Source organism: Sinohyriopsis cumingii, chromosome 6 (assembly GCF_028554795.1).
Source record: "Sinohyriopsis cumingii isolate HCF-2022 chromosome 6, ASM2855479v2, whole genome shotgun sequence".
NCBI classification, from domain to species: domain Eukaryota; kingdom Metazoa; phylum Mollusca; class Bivalvia; order Unionida; family Unionidae; genus Sinohyriopsis; species Sinohyriopsis cumingii.
This window is the reverse complement of record NC_142966.1, coordinates 20,084,976-20,104,382: the sequence shown is the minus strand read 5'-3', so window position 1 is coordinate 20,104,382 and position 19,407 is coordinate 20,084,976. Positions and strand designations below refer to the sequence as shown.

Here is a 19,407-nt window from a genome sequence, read left to right as displayed (position 1 = left end):
TTTTATTGTTTGTTTGTCAGCCTTAAACAAGTTCTGTTTTATTATTTATTTTTATTGTGAGAATAATAAGAGTGAGATCGAGGCTCTATTGAATACGTAATCCTAGGCATGTAAATAGTTTTAGTGAAGTAAAAAACTATTTTTTCAGAGTAAAATGATTGGTTTTTATCAAGGTCATACTGGGGCTACGTGATTTCTTTATATATGTAAACATGATCACGTGATCCTCTATTTAGCAATTAGGCATTTCCAAAAATGGCGCATTACTTAGTTTTAATAGTGATGCTTAGATTGAGATCTGACAGTCTGGGCTTAAAAACGCTTGATGTCAAGTTGTTTCCTTCTGTTGTAGCCAGTTTTCAAGTTATATGTTACTTTTTCTTCAGATTATTTGGATTCTAAATGATGAATTCGTTTCTCTGGAAATAGTTTTGTGCTCATAATGAATTCTTGAACAAAGACATTTCTTAAAAATGTTATTCGGATTTCAAACACCGGATTACTTTTTGTGTTTCTACAAGGAAATGTAGACCACAACACAACACATGATACAGCATACGTTTATGCCTTCCATCTTGGATTCTTCGTCGGGACTCAAACTTGATTTCATTAGAACATTTCAATATTATTCGTGGAATATTCTTGGATTATTTTTGGATTACTTTTGGATTTGATTCTTAAAACCATAAGTTCTTATTGTTTTATATTTTTACAATATGTTTCCAGGGACATAAATAATTTGTTAAATTGTTCAAAGCTTGTTGGTTTCATTCTTTGTTGTGTTGCTGTTTATTCGAGTCTAAACGCGTAACATAAGGATTAAAATATCAAATAATTGGTACTATTCTAACCCAACCCAACCCAACCCCCTACGTTCTCTGCTGGAACATCATCACGGGATACATCCCATTGCAAAATGGTTGCCTCTCTTTATTTTCTCTTACGACATGCAGGCGGGCGCAGACGGATATCTATATCGTTACATCCTGCTATGCATTCGGTTGTGTTGGAAGGTGAATATATTACAGTGCTCATATGCTACAAAGATTTCTTCTTCTGGTTGTTACAAATTTTCTTACATTCGCAAATTTGACTTCAAGGGCCAACACAGACATTGAGTTCCTTGAAATGGGGATACGTTTGTATTGAAATTTAAATATTGTATCACACATGGGTCAGGTATTGCACAGTGTCAGAGAGTATTTCGGGCACCGGTTATTTTGGTCGTCCACGACAAAACTGAGGCTAGGACTTGGTCAGGGAGCTTGTCAGCAAAAGTAACACTTTGCATGACAACCCTTCAAATCATCTTCTTGCTCGATTATAATTGATTTCGAATGGCGGGAAACAGTACATTGGCCAAGATACATATTATTGTTGCTTTAACCAATTGGTGATAAAAGACAACGCGTGGAGGTGGCACTGGTAGAAATCCCTCGAATTACGGCGAATGACCATTAATATGAAAAAGAAAAGAAATGTATTTATTCATCCTGATATTTAGTTTTATTAAGAAAAAATTGATGTATTTATTTATTTACAATTAGGATTGGTCAACCTGCTGTCACCACCCTCCAACCACCACAAATATGATTTTAGCTTTCAATTTATATTTTTCTATTAGTATTGGTAACTGTTTAGCTCCAAAGAAAACACAGGAAAAAATTGTTTCATACCAGGTAACACATTTAGATTCACAATTTAAGTTGTGATGTTATATTTCTATTTTATTAAGTGTTAGGCTTTTCTTTTTTTAAAAAAATGCGTTTCCAAGGCATTCCAGCTGCAAAAATATTACTAATTTCATTGAGTAAAAATGAGGTTTCCGGCAAGGTTAATTAATTCCGATATGTTCTTTCTTTCTGTCATATATTATGCAAACTACCCCCAAAAGTTGTCAGATGTAGTCTTGATCTGCGAAGATCTCGTGAATCAAATAAAATATATTAGAAAAATCAAATTGTTTTTGTATCAAAGGTTCAATCAAGAAAAGAAGAACAAATACGTCATTTAAAGAAAGAAACTTTTATTACAAGATAAGCTTTCTTGAAAATTGACCCTAATTTCTGTTTTTGAACCAAATCATCATTAAATAACTTAAAAATACATATATGTATAAATCACACTGTTCATTGTACAACAAATACATTTGAAAATAAATCTTACACCACAAATTGCATAACATTTTATTTACATTAAATTCCTGTTATGTTCTGAACTCTCTTATTGGTTCCATGTAGCATAATAATAGTTACTTATATATTACATTAACGTGATATACAGTTTCCATGACTGTCCTCTTACCGTCCTATTAATGAACACAATTAGATATTACTGGAGAAACTTTAAACAGCTTATGTTTTGCGAAGAAGGTTGTCACCTTCGGATATTTGTGTAGAATCGGTTATCATTTCCTTGAATTCGTGACGTACGTGGCAGACGAAATGAAAGTAGAGAAGCCTTTCAAGATGGCCTCTCTGTAGAAGAAATGTTATTCAAAATGGGGGATCCGGATTGAGGACTGATGCTCTCTACAATTAGGGACAGGTAATCAAGACTGGACGCTCCTCCGCTTATGGGATTATGATCTGCATAAACTGGTAAAAATAAAGAAAACGTGTGAAACACAGTCACAGGTATCCATAAAGATGTTGGAAATAACAATAAGAAATTAAAAAGCAAAGAATGACGACAAAAACAAAAGCATCGAAACGAAAAGAAATAGTGCATTTGTATAAGAAATTAGTAATAGCTACCTTTACACACACAAACACATACACACACAATATATATATATATATATATATATATATATATATAGTTTACAATTACAATTTATTGCATGCTAAATTCATCTAGATTCTATGGTGAAATATGTCTTATGAGAGGTAATCTTTAGTATTCTTGGTGACCACTGTTGTAAAGTAACATTGGAAATTTATTGGGAGCTTTCCACATATTAGGAAATAGTGCTTTGTGGCGATTTGACGTGCTCCCTCTACGAAGTACGACCACCGTTGGACTGATTTACCCATATGCAGGCCCAGACATAAGACAAGGCGAATGAGGCAACCGCCTTGGGCCCCGCGCTTTCAGGAAATCATTGGAATTTTTTTGGCTTGGTGCCCTGCTCATCGCTTGCTGCCTTGGGCCCCGCACATCCTAGGGCCAGGCCTGTCCTTCTGTACGAACAGAAAATATGCCGTCTTTTCTTCCGTTGATTAAAACAGCAATGGAAAGAGTGCAGATTATGTATTGTCGCATAATGTACTGGCAGGTCAGTTATATGTTGCTCGCTCGTTATTTATAAAGTAAAACAAATATCGTAGTCTCTTTGCATTATGTGTTAACAGATTTGGGTCTAAAATGCTTGCAGCTGAGTGTAGATTATACAGAAAGCAAATGGTATGCATTCAACTTATAGTTTCAAATTTTGCTTAAAGACCCGCCCAACCTAATTTGTGTCGGAAATTGGCTCATAATGGCACACATATTATGAAATTCGTGATCAAAATATCCAAGCTAAAACTTAGAATTTTCTATACTTGAATGTATTCTAGTGTCCCACAAACCAACCTTTTTTCTTTATTATGTAAAATGTGCAAATCAATGGCGCAGACGACATCTTGGAGCCCTACTATTTTTCACATGCAGTTAGATAAGGCGGTGCACAGTAAAGACCGACTGACATAATTACAATTAATAGATTTGTACTCGGCACTGTTCATCTTAGTAACTAGTATGACTGTCGGGGCAGAGCCTTTCCAATTTTGATAAAATTCAGTACGTGTTTTGGACTTTATTTTATAAAGTTCAAAAATGTCAACATTACAGTTATAAAATTATTTTGCTATCCCGCATGAAATGTAACTTGAAATATGCCCTCTGATTAAATTTGGGCTCCACGCACATAATTATGGTTTTATCCTTTTCCATGATTCAGTCATACTCATGGACGGTACTTATAAAATAATAAAAGCTTTTCAAAAAATTATTTATCATGAGTAATTAAATATTATGTTTTTGCCCTGAAATGCATTCTAAACCACGAAATCATCGTAATTGTATTGCCCTGAAATGCATTCTAAACCACGAAATCATCGTAATTTGATTGCCCTGAAATGCATTCTAAACCACGAAATCATCGTAATTTGATTGCCCTAAAATGTATTCTGAACAATGAAATCTAATAATAATAATAATAATAATAATAATAATAATAATAATAATAATAATAATAATAATGATAATAACAATAATAATAATAATATAAGAGTGTCTGTATTTATGAAAATTTATGAATATATTAGGAATGAATTGTAATTAGAAATGTAATAAACGTTAGGCATGGCAAATTATTGACCTCACCTCTACAGTCGCATTATGTTTTAATCGTTCTTTCATGGACAAAACGCTGCATTCTGCCTTTACCTGTATGAGACTACGGGCATATCAGCACATTCAATATTTAAAAATATTTGGGATACCACCGGAATTCAATTGAAACTTTATACTTTTGGACTTGTGATACAATACTTATGACTATTTGGAATTTAATTCACAATACTGTAAGTTCTTCTTAAATTTTCACTTCGCATTCAGGAAAATAAATTATTTGTTTAATTTTATAAATACTGCTCGTTTTCTAACTTTTATGTTACTTTTTATTTCGTTAAAATCTGAACGTTTATTAAAGCGCTGTCTACACAATGCATACCATTCATAGTATGATATCCTCCTTCCATGTCACTTATGTGCTGAAGTTTTCCTGCATAAAATTGTGGGCTGTTCACTGTCTGCAAATAATAATAATAATAATAATAATAATAATAATAATAATAATAATAATGACAACAACAACAACAGCAACAACAACAACAACAACAATAATAATAATAATAATAATAATAATAATAATAATAATAATAATAATAATAACAATAATAATAATAATACGAAGAAGAAGAAGAAGAAGAAGAAATAGAGATCATTGAGTGGGTGAATAATTCAGTGTTTTCGCCTACGAGATGAAAGGTACTGGCTAGCAAGATATAACAGACTGAAGTAGCAAATTTCTTACCGGGTCACGTGCGATATCAGCGGTTTACCGTTTATGTTACATAATTCTCCTTCCTAATTCAATATAAAATAGAACATAAAGAAATAAAAATTACTTTTACTTTGTTGGATTGGAATGATCATAACCAGGAGACAGCAATATTGTCTTCTCGACCACGAAAGCTTCATCGACTACTTTCGAATTTCACGGCTATTATGTGGTTAACGAGGCAGTGAAAATATTTATCACTCTGGTGAATTATCACAATTATTTTATTTGGAAAATCGAGTTATTCACAGCCTGGAAAATACTACTACTACTACTACTACTACTACTACTAATAATAATAATAATAATAATAATAATAATGACAACAACAACAACAGCAACAACAACAACAATAATAATAATAATAATAATAATAATAATAATAATAACAACAACAACAACAACAATAATAATAATAATAATAATAATAATAATAATAATAATAATAATAATACGAAGAAGAAGAAGAAGAAGAAATAGAGATCATTGAGTGGGTGAATAATTCAGTGTTTTCGCCTACGAGATGAAAGGTACTGGCTAGCAAGATATAACAGACTGAAGTAGCAAATTTCTTACCGGATCACGTGCGATATCAGCGGTTTACCGTTTATGTTACATAATTCTCCTTCCTAATTCAATATAAAATAGAACATAAAGAAATAAAAATTACTTTTACTTTGTTGGATTTGAACTGGAATGATCATAACCAGGAGACAGCAATATTGTCCTCTCGACCACGAAAGCTTCATCGACTACTTTCGAATTTCACGGCTATTATGTGGTTAACGAGGCAGTGAAAATATTTATCACTCTGGTGAATTATCACAATTATTTTATTTTGGAAAATCGAGTTATTCACAGCCTGGAAAATACTACTACTACTACTACTACTACTAATAATAATAATAATAATAATAATAATAATAATAATAATAATAATAATTGCTATGAAGAAAGAAGAAAAAGAAAAAAAATTGGAAGATCACTCAGACCACACTTTGAAACAAGAAAAAGCACTAGATGATATTCCTGTATCCAGTCTAGTAAACTTCCTTAATAGTTTTCTACAATACCTCTGAATGAAGGCCTCTTACGGCATAAAACGTATAGATATCAATACCTCCGAATGAAGGCATCTTAAGGCATTAAAGGTATAGATATCAATACCTTCGAATGAAGGCCTCTTAAGGCATTAAAGGTATAGATATCAATACCTCCGAATGAAGGCCTCTTAAGGCATTTAAGGTATATATATATATATATATATATATATATATATATATATATATATATATATATATATATATATATATATATATATATATACCTCCGAATGAAGGCCTCTTAAGGCATTTAAGGTATAGATATCAATACCTCTGAATGAAGGCCTCTTAAGGCATTAAAGGTATGGATATCAATACCTCTGAATGAAGGTCTCTTAAGGCATTTAAGGTATAGATATCAATACCTCCGAATGAAGGACTCTTAAGGCATTTAATGTATAGACATCAATACCTCCGAATGAAGGCCTCTTAAGGCATTTAAGGTATATATATAAATACCTCCGAATGAAGGCCTCTTAAGGCATTTAAGGTATATATATATATCAATACCTCCGAATGAAGGCCTTTTAAGGCATTTAAGGTATAGATATCAATACCTCCGAATGAAGGCCTCTTAAGGCATTTAAGGTATAGATATAAATACCTCCGAATGAAGGCCTCTTAAGGCATTTAAGGTATATATATATATATATATATATATATATATATATATATATATATATATATATATATCAATACCTCCGAATGAAGGCCTCTTAAGGCATTTAAGGTATAGATATCAATACCTCTGAATGAAGGCCTCTTAAGGCATTAAAGGTATATATATTTTCTAAGTTCAAATCGGAAACCCTTGTTTATATACGCACATGCATTAATATATTCACCCAATCTATCCATCCATTTATCCATTTTGGGTGCAAAATAGGTACATACTCTCATGTCTGTGTGCTGCGACAAACATATCCTTGCGCATTCTTCAGATGATTTACTTGAAATCTTCTGCGAATTTATTTTTCAACCAAGAAAAACATGCATGTCGAATTAAATCACTGGTGTTTATCAAGAAAATTGAAAGGAATAATTTATATTATGTTAACGTAATCACTGAATTCTATCAAAAACTTAAAATGGGTAATTCTTATTTAATTGAGGACATAATAGTACGGAAATTAGCCACTTTAGCATTTACATCGCGGTAATTAAACTCTCTTGGTGGTCATTTCAACATTCACAGAAGTCGTTCAGTTGTCATGACAAAACCGGTGTAAGTCTAATATTTTGCATTGCATTTTTCAGGCCGTTTCGTTCTTGAAGGATTGAAAATACGATATTCAGGTTAAGCTTATAATTAATCCTACTGTCATAAGCAATTGAGCATGATTCGCTTAACTTTGTCCACTTGGAAATTTGCAGGGTGGGTATGTAATGCGACCTAAACAATTATCGTATTCTTATTAGGTAGACAAATCTCTTCTGCCAAGCATTTTTAGATCAATTGTAGATAAGGCAGCGTTTTCAAAGTAGTTCTAATAGTCCTATCCGTTCCCATAAAATGCAGTATTTATCTTCCTGACAAAAACGTGTGTGAACATGGGAAACTGTTGAGAAATGAGAAAACATATAGAACCATAGTATATTTTACTTTTCGCACCAGTAAACGATACGTGCTTCAAGATGTGATGGCACCAAACTTTACAAGGGCAACCACAAAGTCAACAAAGTTTAAAATACAGCTACCAATAAATTTAGTAACATTTTACCGAGTAATAGAATTTGTTTTTATCAAATGACTACTGTTATAATATGCTCATTTTTGTCTCCGTTAAATTTACATTGTCACCATCGTGCAGTATTTATCTATATTTGTTTATGCTCTATGACACGTGTGTCTAAAAATAGTACAGAATGTTAGGAAATACTCGGTAAACAAACAATGTTCACTCATTTAGCATATGCTTTATATATTGGCTTATTAGATTTGTTTGTAGATAAACTAAATAAGATATCGTCCACTTGAAAGTAGAGATGATAAATTTAACGATGTGGACATGTTCACTTAGTCACAAATTAAACTTTCAAACGAACAAAGGAATGAACGTGATATTCATAATGTCAACAATAAATGCGAGAAACGCAGTAATTGAAAATACAATTCTGATCATTTTATATAAGAGAATATTCGTAACTTTTCCCAAACAAAATGGTTCATACTAGGACCAGTCCTCTCTAGAGTCTATACAAATAGGACTCTAAAATTCAGTTTTAAGTAGACCAAAACGAGAATTTGTCGAGCGCGCGAGGCATTTCAAAGGTCGATGTGCAGTGCCATGTGGGCTTTAATATTGTTACTGTGTATCGATGAATCTGTGTATATTTATTTTGAAATACAGCATAAATTTAGTTACTTTGTTTCATGAAGTGTTATCTTTTATCATTAAGCCTTAGGTAGGAAAATGAAATGAATATAAATATATAATAAAAAGGTTGCTGCATTTGTATGGGGAAAATATTACCTCGTTGTTTTCGGAACATTACTGCACTCCTAATGTCGTGCAGTATTACTCAGAAGAAGACAAAAAAAACTCGTTGATATGTTCACATACAAATACAGTACCCTATAATTATTTGTTATATACATATCAATTTTCTACCCTAAAATGAGCCATAATTTTGCTGTCAAATCCTAAAGTATGAAAAAGATACTGCTCTCAAACGAGACTGGAACTACTTTTTATCGAGGTTTCCTGGTTACAACTCAGCAACTTCAAGCGCTATCAGCTAGGCTTCTTACAGCAAATTTGCAAAGTTATTAATCTGGTGAAATCTTCCGTGATTCAAAATTAAACAACTACACAATAGCTGTAAATCATTCGAATGGCTCTGCTGCCCACATACGTCGAAGAACTCGGGTTACGCTTCATTCATAAAACTGACATTCATACACAGATCAACTGTTCTACAAAATGAAATTCGATTTATGAGTTAAGACGAAGTTCGTAGCAAAAAGGTTGAAATATTAAGCATTTTCTTTCTTTTCAGTGACGTTTTTGGACTTTTATTAATTAATCTGAAAATTGATTGGTAAATAACAAATCTATTATTATCATAGTAATTCTATCTTGATTGTTAGATCACTTGCTGTCAGCATCAGAAAATCCGAATCATGACTCAACACTTCACGTCACGGAATCATCCGAATTTTCTGATGCTAGCAACTCACACTTCACGTCGCGGAATCATCCGAATTTTCTGGTGCTAAAAACTCGATATGATATAGCAATCAAGATCACATTACTTCAAACTTGCCGAGGCTCGCGTACTAACCCATCACTTTATAAATTTCTGTAAATTCCTAATGCTACTTTAAACTGCCATATTTGTGCAAGGATTAATTTTAGAAAGAAATTTTTTAATGCGACACCCTTAAGAAATCAGGTTCTATGTACATTGGACCATTTTAAATGTTGCTGCTTTTATTACCTTTCAGAAACAAAAATTCTACTACTTCCAAAGATTTGCAATTTTTTAATATTGCTTTCAATCATCAGATATTTTCACAGATGTTCCACTGCAATGGTGCTTGAGGTGAACATGGGAACTATGGTAATTGGATTGAATGAGGGAAACTCTTTAAAGAAGCAGTCACTTACTGTGCTTTAGAGAAAATATTCTCTTTTATAAAGTACGCAATTAATCATAATACGAAAAACGGAAAATACGAAACTAACTTTCCATAAATTCCAATTTTGGTCCTGAATTATATGAATCAGAGCTGTTAAAGGTCTGTTAAAAAAATGGAGAACACATATGTGTTTTACACTTTCTTAGAAATAACATCTAAGTTCTTTCAGGAGTCATCGTTATTTTTGTCTACTCTGATATTATGACAGTATATATGTCAACTGAGTAATGTCTTAGCTATCCAAATATACTTAAAGCTTTTTCATGATACTGTTTTGCTGTGTTATGGAATAAATTACTATTTTCGTCATATGATAAATATAATTTTATATTTCCACCTATCTTGAAAGAAATTTATGAAACTTTTATAATAATTTCGACCATTTGCTAATCGAAATTTGCAAAAGAAGGAAATTATTACTTTTTCATAAATTTCATTTTGAAATGAACACTCGTGCAAGATCACCTAAATTTAATTTCCTTTCAATTTCCCAAGTAATCATATTCGTGCTTAAGATATTAAGCGCTCTTGACAAACAAGTTTTTATGGTTCATTGCAAAATAAAATCAACAGGTTATAACATATTTGCAGTAGAATATGAATTGTAATATTGTTCTCGAATCTATTATTATTATTATTATTATTTCAGCCATTGTTCTAAGTCATCGAAATTAATTTTGGTTGCGTTTGGAACTTGTTTCTTGTCCTATTCTTTGCGCCATTTATTGCATTAGAATCTGTAGAAGAGCCTGGACTAGTCATATCAAATTTTAAAGTTTCAAAATAAATGTGCACTATGCTTGAGGATATGTGCATTTTAGCTCCTAACGATCCGTACAAAACTACACAAACAGTGATCTTCTCTTAATGTGGTCGAAACCCTTTCTGTGCCACAGTTCTAGTTAAGGTTCGAAATAGAGACCAAGACCAAGGATGCACTTAGAAGAGTCTGTTACAAATATATGTAGTTGTCATTACTATGCAGAGTGTGTCTCCAGCAAACGTACACTCCGTTGTTTTGCTTTACATTCTATAAATATATGGCAGAATTTTTAAGTTTTAAATTTTTGAAGTTGAGGGATACATCACCATAAATATTAAAGAATGCTATGGTTATTTCTTGTTTCGAACATATTATTTCCACACAAGTTTATTTCTGTATGGCCCCTTTCATGTTTATACCTTATGGCATTTTGTTGGTGAAAACGTGACCTACAAAATGACTGATAATACATAATTTACTCAACAACAGCACATAATGTAACAAAACGACGAATAAATATGTCTAGCTCTTTTGAGATCAGTATTAATTCTGATAAAATCGCCACTGTATAATTTGTATGGCATTAACATCCATTGCGTTGAGTCCCATGCCAGGCCCTAGGGCAATACGAACGAGGCAACCGCCTTGGGCCCCGCACTTTAGGAAATCAACTCCGCAATGTAATTTTTTTGCTTGGGGCCACGCTCATCGCTTGCTGCATTGGGCCCCGCACATCCTAAACTATATTTTCTTTGACCACATTGACTGGCTGCAATTGACCAGCAGGGGAGGTCATTACCAGTAAGAGATTCAGTATCCTGTGGATTAGACCAGCCCGTGCATAATTTTCCTCAGCAGCGTTTGATCTCCGTAATGCGCAGCTATATTTATAACAAGGTTAACTTGCTTGTCGCTGAGTTTTTATTGAACCAGACCTTAATAGTGTTGCAGTGTAAAGAGCAGAAATCTAACACTACTACCAATTAAGTTTGGTATGTACGAAACGTAACTAAACAGCAACAACCAATGTAGTCGTTCTCGTCATTGTCACTGTAATGGATGGAGGATGAAATAATAATAATAATAATAATAATAATGGTAGTAGTAGTAGTAGTAGTAACGGGTATCTTCTTATCTGGAGGTCATGCAGCTTCCTTTAACCTCTAATATTCAAGACTGCGTCATTATTATTATTATTATTATTGGTAGTAGTAGCAGTAGCAGCAGCAGCAGCAGTAGTAGTAGTAGCAATAGCAGTAGTGGACGTATACAAACAGTCCTGTTATGAAAGTGTTATCAATACAATAGCTGTTCCTGTTTCTGTAGATATCGCACTAACAACAACTCAAGTATGACCACAATTGTGCTACTTCCAACGATACTACTTTTTCCACTACCAATATACCTATTTCTACTTGGTCTGTCTGCCATTACATTTCCAATAAAGCTATTTTTGCTTGGTCTACCCGTCCTACCACTACTAATTCACTTATTTGTGCTTGGTCTACCCGTCCTACCACTACTAATTCACTTATTTTTGCTTGGTCTACCCGTCCTACCACTACTAATTCACTTATTTTTGCTTGGTCTACCCTTCCTACCACTACTAATTCACTTATTTTTGCTTGGTCTACCCGTCCTACCACTACTAATTCACCAATTTGTGCTTAATCTATCTGTTCTATCACTACTAACGCACCTATTTGTGCTTGTTATATATGTCATATCACTACAAATTCACTTATTTTTGCTTGGTCTATCTGTCATATCACTACAAATTCACTTATTTTTGCTTGGTCTATCTGTCCTACCACTACTAATTCACTTATTTGTGTTTGGTCCATATGTCCTACCACTACTAATTCACTTATTTGTGTTTGGTCCATCTGTCCTACCACTACTAACGCACCTATTTGTGATTGATATCTCTGTCCTACCACTACTAATGTACCTATGTGTGCTTGGTCTATCTATTATATCAATACTAATGTACCTATTTGTGCTTGGTCTATCTATTATATCAATACTAATGTACCTATGTGTGCTTGGTCTATCTATTATATCAATACTAATGTACCTATTTGTGCTTGGTCTATCTGTCATACCACTACTAATGCACCTGCCTGTACTTGGTCTATCTGTCCTACCACTACTAATGCACCTGTCTGTACTTGGTCTATCTGTCCTACCACTACTAATGCACCTGTCTGTACTTGGTCTACCCGTCCTACCACTACTAATTCACTTATTTTTGCTTGGTCTATCTGTCCTACCACTACTAATTCACCTATGTGTGCTTGGTCTATCTATTATATCAATACTAATGTACCTATTTGTGCTTGGTCTATCTGTCATACCACTACTAATGCACCTGCCTGTACTTGGTCTATCTGTCCTACCACTACTAATGCACCTGTCTGTACTTGGTCTATCTGTCCTACCACTACTAATGCACCTGTCTGTACTTGGTCTACCCGTCCTACCACTACTAATTCACTTATTTTTGCTTGGTCTATCTGTCCTACCACTACTAATTCACCTATGTGTGCTTGGTCTATCTATTATACCACTACTAATGCACCTGTCTGTACTTGGTCTATCTGTCCTACCACTACTAATGCACCTGTCTGTACTTGGTCTATCTGTCCTACCACTACTAATTCACCTATTTGTGCTTAATCTATCTGTTCTATCACTACTAATGCACCTATTTGTGCTTTTTATATATGTCATATCACTACAAATTCACTTGGTTTTGCTTGGTCTATCTGTCATACCACTACTAATGCACCTGCCTGTACTTGGTCTATCTGTCCTACCACTACTAATTCACTTATTTGTGTTTGGTCCATATGTCCTACCACTACTAATTCACTTATTTGTGTTTGGTCCATCTGTCCTACCACTACTAACGCACCTATTTGTGCTTGATATCTCTGTCCTACCACTACTAATGTACCTATGTGTGCATGGTATGTCTCATACCACTACTAATTCCCTTATTTTTGCTTGATCTATCTGTCATACCAATACTAATGCACCTATTTGTGCTTGGTCTATCTATTATACCACTACTAATGCACCTGTATGTACTTGGTCTATCTGTCCTACCACTACTAATGCACCTGCCTGTACTTGGTCTATCTGTCCTACCACTACTAATGCACCTGTCTGTACTTGGTCTATCTGTCCAACCACTGCCAATACACCTATTTGTGCTTGGTCTACCTATCATTACACTTCCAATAAAGCTATTTGTGATTGGTCTATCTGTCCTACCGCTACTAATACACCTGTTTGTGCTTGGACTGTCAAACCACTACTAGTACGCCTATGTTTGTTTTGGTCTATCTGTCATACCATTACTAATACATATATTTTTGCTTGGTGTATCTGTCCTACCGCTACTAATACACCTGTTTGTGTTTGGACTGTATGTCCTACCACTACTAATTCACATGTTTGTGCTTGGTTTATCTGTCTTTCCACTACTAATACACCTATTTGTGCTTGGTCTATCTGTCAGTCCACTTCCAATACACCTATTTGTGCTTGGTCTATCTGTCATATCACTACAAATGCACCTATTTGTGCTTGGTCTATATGTGATTACACTTCCAATAAAGCTATTTGTGCTTGGTCTATCTGTCCTACCACTACCAATGCACCTATTTCTTCTTGCTCTATCTGTGATTACACTTCCAATAACGCTATTTGAACTTGGTCTATCTGTCCTACCACTACCAATGCACCTATATGTGCTTGGTCTATCTGTCATACCACAACTAGTACACCTATTTGTGTTTTGTCTATCTGTCATTCCACTGACAATACACCTATTTGTGCTTGGTCTACCTGTCATTACACTTAGAATAACGCTATTTGTGCTTGGTCTATCTGTCCTACCGTCTATAAATGCACCTATTTGTGCATGGTCTATCTGTCATTCCACTACTAATACACTTATTTGTGCTTGGTCTATCTGTCATTAGACTTCCAATAAAGCTATTTTTGCTTGGTCTATCTGTCATACTAGTATTTGGACCTGCTCTTGTGAGACCCTATTATATTCGTACATAAATCTTTCAGTTTTATTCCTTTATCCGTATACAAATAACTTTTGACAGTTTTATTAGTTTGCCTATGTTTTAATTACTTTTATTTACTCATATGTACTTTATTTATTTTTTAACGCTTTTTAAATTTAATAAAAAACACAATTTGATAATGGAATAATTTATAGGAAGTGCTGAACTAAACGTATACTTTGTTATTAATATATAATCATCATCTGCTTCCCAGTTCAAGTTAAGCTTTCTGAGAATTCATTAGATTTAACGTTCTGGACTAGTATTATCAACATCTATCAACAATAGATGGATCTCATTGTCCCGTAAAATAGACAATACTGATAAGAACGTTCCCACTGAATTTCGCCGCATCATACAAATTCATGCAATATCCGAGGTACGTACAATAAGATCAACAAGATCTGGACCCACCATCTGAGACCTAAGATGATTCCAGGTTGGAAATGATTATCCTTGTCAGCAGCAAGATAAGTAGATGCTTGTCATATTCCTAAATAAACATGAAGCCTGCATTGTAGTGCTTGCGCAGAAATATTAAACAAACATTTTATGTGTATCTGTACATATAACATTATGAATATTACAGTCTATTTGATATTTTATAAATGACTATAAATTAATTTAGCTATTATATTACTCAAAATTAAAGTTGATGTAGTTTGACTCATCCGTAAAATTTTTCAGCAGGTTCATTTCGGTCATTTTCATTGAATGTTCGTAGAATAAATATTATAACCTGCTGGGTTATTCTCACGGTTCAAAATTCGAAGAAAGCAACTTTTACAGCCTTTCAATATTCAGCAAGAAAGACAAAACTATCCTGTAACATATTTTCTCTGGAATCTCTCCTTGAATCAACCCAATCTGGAGAAAAAAGTAGCAGATTTTGTTCATAATATTAACAGTCAAATAAAGTATTAAACCAAAAACAAAATTTAAAAATTGCATTGATTGTTTATTATTTATTTTATTATCAAATATTATCTTGTAACTATATTTGTATAACTAGCCTTGGAGGCAGTCACGTTTATGCAGGTCGTCTAACGGAACATTGGCGTATGTTAAATGATACAAGAAAATAAATTCTTTGAATGTATTAATAGTTTGAAGTAAGAAAAAAAACGGACATTACTAAATGTGATATTTGAAAAACTGTTTCGCACAAGGTTATTACTTTTTATTGATTTGGTTCATCTATTAAGATCCTGTACCATGTACTTTGTCGTATCTATCAGGTGTTCTCGTGTCATCTATTAAGATCACGTACCATGTTTCGTACCGTTCAGGTGTACTCGTGTCATCTATTAAGATATTGGACCATGTGTCCTATCGTTCAGGTGTACTTGTCTCATCTATTAAGATCATGTACCATGTATCATATCGTTCAGGTGTACTCGTGTCATCTATTAAGATCTTGGACCATGTTTCGTATCGTTCAGGTGTACTTGTGTCATCTTTTAAGACAATGTACCATGTGTCGTATCGTTCAGGTGTACTTGTGTCATATATTAATACACTGTACCATGCATCGTATCATTCATGCGTACTTGTGTCATCTATTGAGGTTCTGTACGATGTGTCATATCGTTCAGGTGTACTTGTGTCTAAATTTTATCTTTTCTATATGTCCTTCTCTTTGCAATGTCAGTTATGCTGTGAACAAAATGTAAATTTACGTTTAACGTGGTTTGATTTGACCAATTATACTGAAATCTAAACATTTAGATCTAAAATGTTATATTTATTTGACAGAATAGTCAATGTATGTTATCATTAAATAAACAAAAAGCTCGATCTATTCAAGAAGTATCGTGGACAATGCATACATATCTATTTCAATCACCTTAATTCTTTAAAATAATTGTTTCATTTGTGAATAAATTGAGAATATCCAATACTACATGTCATGGATACTTCTTTTGAACTGTGTTAATTCGAACTATTTCAAAGTCTTGTAATTTATCGTTTAAAAAACTGTATTGAAAATAAGAACACATATGTTGCATACGAGTTTGTGAAATGTCAATTAAACAGAGTGCCATAAACACACACACACAGACACACACACACACACACACACACACACATATATATATATATATATATATATATATATATATATATATATATATAAAGATATGCTTACTTCCATAAGATTACTTGTGCTGTTTCAGTCTGATTGTCTTAAAAACCTTATAGAGAGAGAATATAAATAATAAATAATTACAAAATTTCACGTGTCTCTAACTGTCAAGTGCTGTTAGAAGGAGTGGTCAAGAACATTAGCTAAGAACATCTTGAAAACATCTGAAAATTTGTTTTCCATTCCAAGAATACTATTATATTTCGGTCTTTATTTTCGAAGCGCTTCCACATGTTCCTTTTTCAAGGTATTTGGTGAGAAATACTACAAAATGTTCCACCATTAAACTAAGCAGGGTAGGCCTAATACAACCGTTGATTTCATTATCCCAGTAAACTTATCGCCAACGTTGGCGAAGGTTGTGTTATCTAGTAAAACAGAATCGAATCAACACACCTGCTACCTTTTGACAATGTACATAAAATACAGTTGTATTCTCATATTAAATGATTCACTGACTGACTAATTGATTTATTTATTGTTTCAATTTATGATTTCATTTAAATCATAGAAATGCAGCAAACACAGTAATTTGTAAAGAGGAGACAAAGAACTAATTTTTAAGCAATGTCCATGAAGGCTGCTTACATTATGTTTATGAAGGCTGTTTACATTATGTTTATGAAGGCTGCTTACATTATGTTTATGAAGGCTGTTTACATTATGTTTATAGCTGATTTTCACTTTAAAGTAGTTTAAATGTTCCTATGATTTATTATCTTATCTTTAAAGGTGCACTGTCTGTCAATTTGATTAGCAATATTCGTTATATCAATTTCGAAAACACACCGATGATATAACATAAGAATTCATACAATAATTACAGAGATGATGTCGATGTCGTGCCTACTGATAACATAAAAAGTAATTAGTCGTAATTACATAACGAGGTGTAAAAATAATTTAAAAAAATTAAAACCGGAACCTAGTTTACAATAACATATTGTTTGAAAAAGAGCAATCGATTGTGATAGTAAAGGACTTAGCTGGAGTTATAATTCATTTATCAGTAAGCAAATCTAAGAAATAAAACTTATAAAAAAATAAACACTTTCAAACAGTACGAATATCTGAACTTTTTTAATTTACCTTCGAAATATTAATTTGCGTTAAAGTAAACAATGCTATAGATACATGCACTAATCCATTTAAGACATTACACGTATAATCGGATGCGATATTATGAGAAAAGACTTTGCTTAGCAAAGCATTTGATCTTTTCTATTACTTACCATATAGTCTGATCCACTGCTTGTTGATCCGGAATCATTGAAATGGTCATCTGTTCTAGATATTCGACTTCCGTGTAATAACTCTTCCAAACTCTCGATATATTCGATAGCATTTCTTAAAATCTCCACTTTTGGAAGCCTTTGATTTGGATTTGGACAAGTCCGTCTTTTCAATATTTCAAAAGCTTCATTGACCTTTCGCAATCGCCTCCTTTCCCTCATTGTAGCGGCCTTTCGCCTGTCAATTGTCACACTTTTTCTCTTACATGCTTTACATGCCCACAACAGACACCGTCGGTTTGGTCCATGAAATCCAGGTGCAAGAACATGGGGTATGTGTTCCTCGTCGTCATCACCTGAGTGTCCGTTATCGTCACTTTTATCTGAGTTCTCTTCTTTTACAGAATCATAAGACTTTGTGCTATGCTTTGTCTCCTCAGTTTCCTCTGAACCAATATTGGTTTTGGCTCTAGATTTAGATTCGTCTTCTTGTCGGGAAGTATCGCATAACTTTCCTTTCGTGTCCTCACTCCCTTGTTTTGGTTCAGTTCCTGAAGGAGACATTTTGCCACATTTCTCAGAGGAAATTCTTAAAGTCTTGTTCCTATACGCTAGGCGAGTACTAGGGTTATAAAAAGCGTTAGGAATATCGCAGTTTTGATTTAATTGATAGCAGTCAGGATATGGTCTTCCATATTGGGGAGTTGCTGGGTGATAAGATCCCGTAGCAGTGCCGCAAAAATCTCTATTCCCTGCCGGGCTGGCAGAATAAGATAGGTCGGTAATATGCCCAGAATCTGACATGTCTAGCGTTCCAAGAGAGTTCCCATGGAAAGAAATAGAGTTGTGTGAATGGAGATCGTACCTACAGCTACGATAATCGGGCGCCATCATCGTCATTTTACACAAATGCCTGCTTTGTCTTCTCGAATCTGAATTTTTAATAACAGGTCCAGTGAATATTGATGTTATCGTTGGAAAACTGATTACTTGTCTGCTTGAAACATTCCTACATAGAATACTAATCCAAAAGGCATATTCTGTTGTTTTTCATTACGAAAACTTCTTTTATCAAGATTAAATTAAGTTTGAAAAGCTTTGGACTATCTCGCGAACGTGTTGTCAGTTCATTCCAAAACAAGTTTTAACTAGATACAGTTCGTAATACAAGACGCATAAGAACCTAGAGACTCCGACTCCACCAATTAATTAACGTTTCTGTGGGAAAATAATTCTCGTAACTTCAAGGAACACACGCGGTGAGGAACCGTGTCCTCCCTGCAACAGAACGACACCCAATGAGAAGTCTGTTTGAAATCAAAAGT

The 19,407-nt window shown here is 33.6% G+C and overlaps 1 protein-coding gene across 1 annotated transcript; it reads right to left on the bottom strand.

Annotated features, from left to right (window-relative positions):
- Positions 1–2,006: 2,006 nt before the first annotated feature.
- LOC149796465 (uncharacterized) lies at positions 2,007–19,355 on the bottom strand. The gene is made up of 3 exons (XM_089961169.1): positions 18,083–19,355; positions 4,718–4,796; positions 2,007–2,597 (listed from the first exon to the last, which is right to left on the bottom strand). The coding sequence occupies exons 1-3, from the start codon at positions 18,980–18,982 to the stop codon at positions 2,464–2,466; spliced, it is 1,113 nt and encodes a 370-aa protein (XP_089817295.1). The 5' UTR covers positions 18,983–19,355; the 3' UTR covers positions 2,007–2,463.
- Positions 19,356–19,407: the final 52 nt, after the last annotated feature.

What these genes read in the sequence shown, in the direction of transcription:
- LOC149796465 (XM_089961169.1), bottom strand. Translation starts at nt 18,982, where the DNA reads ATGACGATGATGGCGCCCGATTATCGTAGCTGTAGGTACGATCTCCAT. An exon ending in GCAGTGGATCAGACTATATG is followed by an intron (nt 4,797 to 18,082) that starts GTAAGTAATAGA and finishes TATTATTTGCAG; the next exon opens with ACAGTGAACAGCCCACAATT. An exon ending in AGGATATCATACTATGAATG is followed by an intron (nt 2,598 to 4,717) that starts GTATGCATTGTG and finishes TATTTTTACCAG; the next exon opens with TTTATGCAGATCATAATCCC.